General features: G+C 33.7%; 1 protein-coding gene across 2 annotated transcripts; it reads left to right on the forward strand.

Annotated features, from left to right (window-relative positions):
- The first annotated feature begins 37 nt into the window (after positions 1-37).
- Positions 38-2030, forward strand: LOC109587032 (uncharacterized). Of its 2 annotated transcripts, XM_020003255.1 has the most exons (3): positions 38-959; positions 1095-1391; positions 1840-2030. In XM_020003255.1, exons 1-3 carry the CDS (start codon positions 413-415, stop codon positions 1929-1931), a joined length of 936 nt encoding a protein of 311 aa, XP_019858814.1. In that variant the 5' UTR covers positions 38-412; the 3' UTR covers positions 1932-2030. The 2 variants fall into 2 exon arrangements, 1 of the variants encoding a protein (XP_019858814.1); XR_002187359.1 differs by lacking the exons at positions 38-959; positions 1095-1391 and adding an exon at positions 1648-1688.
- The last annotated feature ends 1352 nt before the right edge of the window (positions 2031-3382 follow it).

Below are 3382 nucleotides of genomic sequence, written 5' to 3' on the forward strand. Positions count from 1 at the left end.
AGGATTTTCATTTCGTATTTTCGTTGGTCATTCGGAATCCTACTCAATCTTGTTTTTTTAAATTTTTTATGTTATCCTGATATCTTGCCACAATTAGTTTTTGTTGATCCTAAGCCTATTCTTGAGGTTCTATCACGTCTGCTAGCTCTCACTTACGTTGAGAGGAAAGCACTTCACCTAATTGCCAAACCTGTACCTTCAGAGAAAGATATCAGCAAACTTCATAACGTTGGTTTTTTTTAAAAAGAAGCTTTTGAAGGATCATTTCAAATCTCTTTTTTCTCCACCTCATTTTGAGCCGACTCATTTACTTAAGCTCCTTATTCATCTTTGTATCATTGCCAGTGGAGAAGATGGAGATTATTTCCTTCCTTGTGCTTTGGAGTCATACACTGAACCACCTGAACTTCAAATGGAAACCAAGCCTCTTCTTATAGTCTGGCAGGATAAAAATACTGTTCCAGTTCCACAAGGAATGTTTCCTTTACTCATTATTAACCTCCTCAGTCACAAAAATGACTATTGTACAGTAGACTTTCCTCAATCAACCTTTTCTCCATTGGATCCACAGTACTACAGGTATCGCGATGCATTGTCTTTGTGGATCAAAATTAAAATAAGAGTTTGGAAGCGTTACACACTTCACATAATCAATCACTACACTCATATTGAGGTTTATTTTGTTGGATCAGTTCAGAAAGCAAAGCAAATATGTCCTTATATTCGTAAACTAGTCATGAAGGCTGTCAGTGACAGTGCTAAAGCTATCAATATTGAATACAATCATGTCACTGCATTCTCTTGTCCTAAAAGAAGTACTTGTTACTGTGTTGTAGATGTGGAAGAGGAAGATTTTGAAACCAACTGTACATCCTGTGCTGATTCTGCTGATATAAGTGGTGATAGCTACTGGTGCTGGTTTGGTATAGTAGACTGTGACTCTAAAATAATAATGTCAGGTGCATGTAAGCCATTTAAGAATTAAAATTAATATCAGACATACATGTATTGTTCTGAGAATTGATGTACATGCATAAGTTCTGACCATGTTGCTGTGCATAATTAATAGTGATACTTTTATTCCATTTTCATAGATTCAGGACACTCACAAGTACTCAATGTATGTGATTTAGATGATATCCTTACAGACTTGAAGGATGGCCATTATTATAGTAGTGATTGGAAGGATCTAGGACTCAAACTGGGACTATATGATACCACACTGAGTGCTATAGAGTCAAATTACTTTGATGTTGAAGACCGCCTTAGAAAGTGTATAGTTAAATGGTTGCAGAGAGCTAATGGTGTAGATGATAAAGGAGGACCAACCTGGACCACACTAGTTAGAGCTCTTGAACAATGTGACAGCAAACCAACAGCTGAACACATCAGTGAGTTATTCATCTATGTTTATTTTTACGACCTGGGGGCGTAGCTCCCAGGTCGTCCTATAATGAATTTCACCCACGTGTGATATAATTATATTTGATTGTATGTCAACACTTCATTTCTTCTATACACGTTGTATTGGAGAAATAACAAGCCTTAGCAACCACCCGCCCGCGCTACGTAAGTGGGTGTGGTCACGGCAAACAAAATGACAGTTTACACATGGGACAAAGTAAGAGCTTTCTAACAGCGAAAGAACATAGAGATACTGTCTAAAGACTTTCTAGAAGCAGTAGAAGGTAGAGAGAACCTTCATAAGTCTTAATAAGAACCCAGTTATACATGCAAGGGGGTGAAATCAATTATAGGAATATTTTTAGACTGTTACGCTTGTTTATCTTAGATGTTTATGCATCTTTAATTATCAATTATATACTTACTGTTGTATAGGGTATAACAGATTTAAAAGAAATGCTAATCAATCACAGACTGATGATGAACTGTGTCCACCAACAAGTAAAAAGAATAAACATAAACCATAAACTAATATCTTGCTAAAAGATATGATGCATGCACCCTTTTTATCATTTTTGATTTCTGATTCATGATAATTAAAGTCAAACTTTTGCCACCTTTTATAAGAGACAACCATTCACATACATTAATTTTTATATGTCTTCTGTCTTCAGTAAAAAATTTTAAATAGTTGGAGGTGTGGTTTAATTAATTATAAGCACTTAAGCAGGGATAGTTTATAATAAAATGGCTGCCAGAGGAGTAACTTGTAAAGTTCTCTGGGACAGTAAAGGGAGCCTGTTAGTAGAGTTTGATAACGTTACTGTATTGAGTAAGGTCAGTGGTATACATACCGTATATATTGTTATTAATAGTCCCTGTATAGTTTATAGGAACACCTCCTCTCATTAATTCATATATTAATAGAGGATATGCGTGCTAAGTATATTCATTGCAAAATAATTATATTCATTGCATACCGTAATAACTTTCAAGAAAAAAAATTAGTTCGTTGGACGTCAACTTTCCATTGGCAGCAATGGAGAAATGATAGAAAAAGGCTTGGTACCAGGAAACCGCTCTGTATTTCTTGATAGCAATCTTTCAGGTGACTACTAGACCCCATTAGATCCTCAGGATGCTTTCTAAGCTTCCGAAAAAGGCCTCAAGAAGGTAGCAAGGCAAGAAAATGTGTTTTCCCCCATTGAACTCTTAATAAACTTGACGTCCAACATGGCGGCCAATTTACTGTGTGGGTTGTATATACGGTACTAAAAAGCTATGAATATACTTAGCACGCATATCCTCTATATAACACAATACAACAGAATAGACTGTACTGATGTATCAAGTAAGTATTGTACTTTATACCCTACACCTCCTAATATTGGACTGGGGGATTTTGGATTAATTTTTTGATGATTGGCTGATTTTAATTTGATGAATTTGTGTCCATGTGCCATTGAGCATGTACATAATGGTACAAAATGGTGTGTTTAGTAAATGGCTGTCAAAATGCCAAATTTTCTTGTTCCAGAATTACCTGTATAGTACCTTGAATATTTATTATTAATTTATTATTTTATTTATTTATTAGATGGTTTCTATCTTGAAGTGTTAAAGTATTTAACATTATTTATTAATGAGGAGGAGGAGACAAACATCACTGATAATAATAATAATAGACAAAAGTAAGACCAACTATTATTTATTTATTTGTTGTTGTTTATAGTTTGGTTACAGTCACTGGTATTGTTGTATCTGTTAGTCCAGTCAAGAGGAACGGTTGCCATGGTGACATGATGTACTTTATTTCAATGAAAGAGAACAAGAGATTACTATCAATAATTATAACAGTAATTAATATAATGATTATTATTATTATTATTATTATTATTATTATTATTATTATTATTATTATTATTATTATTATTATTATTATTTATATTATTATAAAAATAAAAATAACGAACATGTA

Source organism: Amphimedon queenslandica, unplaced genomic scaffold, assembly GCF_000090795.2.
Source record: "Amphimedon queenslandica unplaced genomic scaffold, v1.1 AMPQUscaffold_12709, whole genome shotgun sequence".
Lineage (NCBI taxonomy): Eukaryota > Metazoa > Porifera > Demospongiae > Haplosclerida > Niphatidae > Amphimedon > Amphimedon queenslandica.

Coding starts and splice junctions, on each gene's coding strand:
- LOC109587032 (XM_020003255.1), top strand. CDS start 413: ATGGAAACCAAGCCTCTTCTTATAGTCTGGCAGGATAAAAATACTGTT. Junction 960..1,094: donor CTCTAAAATAATAATGTCAG/GTGCATGTAAGC, acceptor CCATTTTCATAG/ATTCAGGACACTCACAAGTA. Junction 1,392..1,839: donor ACCAACAGCTGAACACATCA/GTGAGTTATTCA, acceptor ACTGTTGTATAG/GGTATAACAGATTTAAAAGA.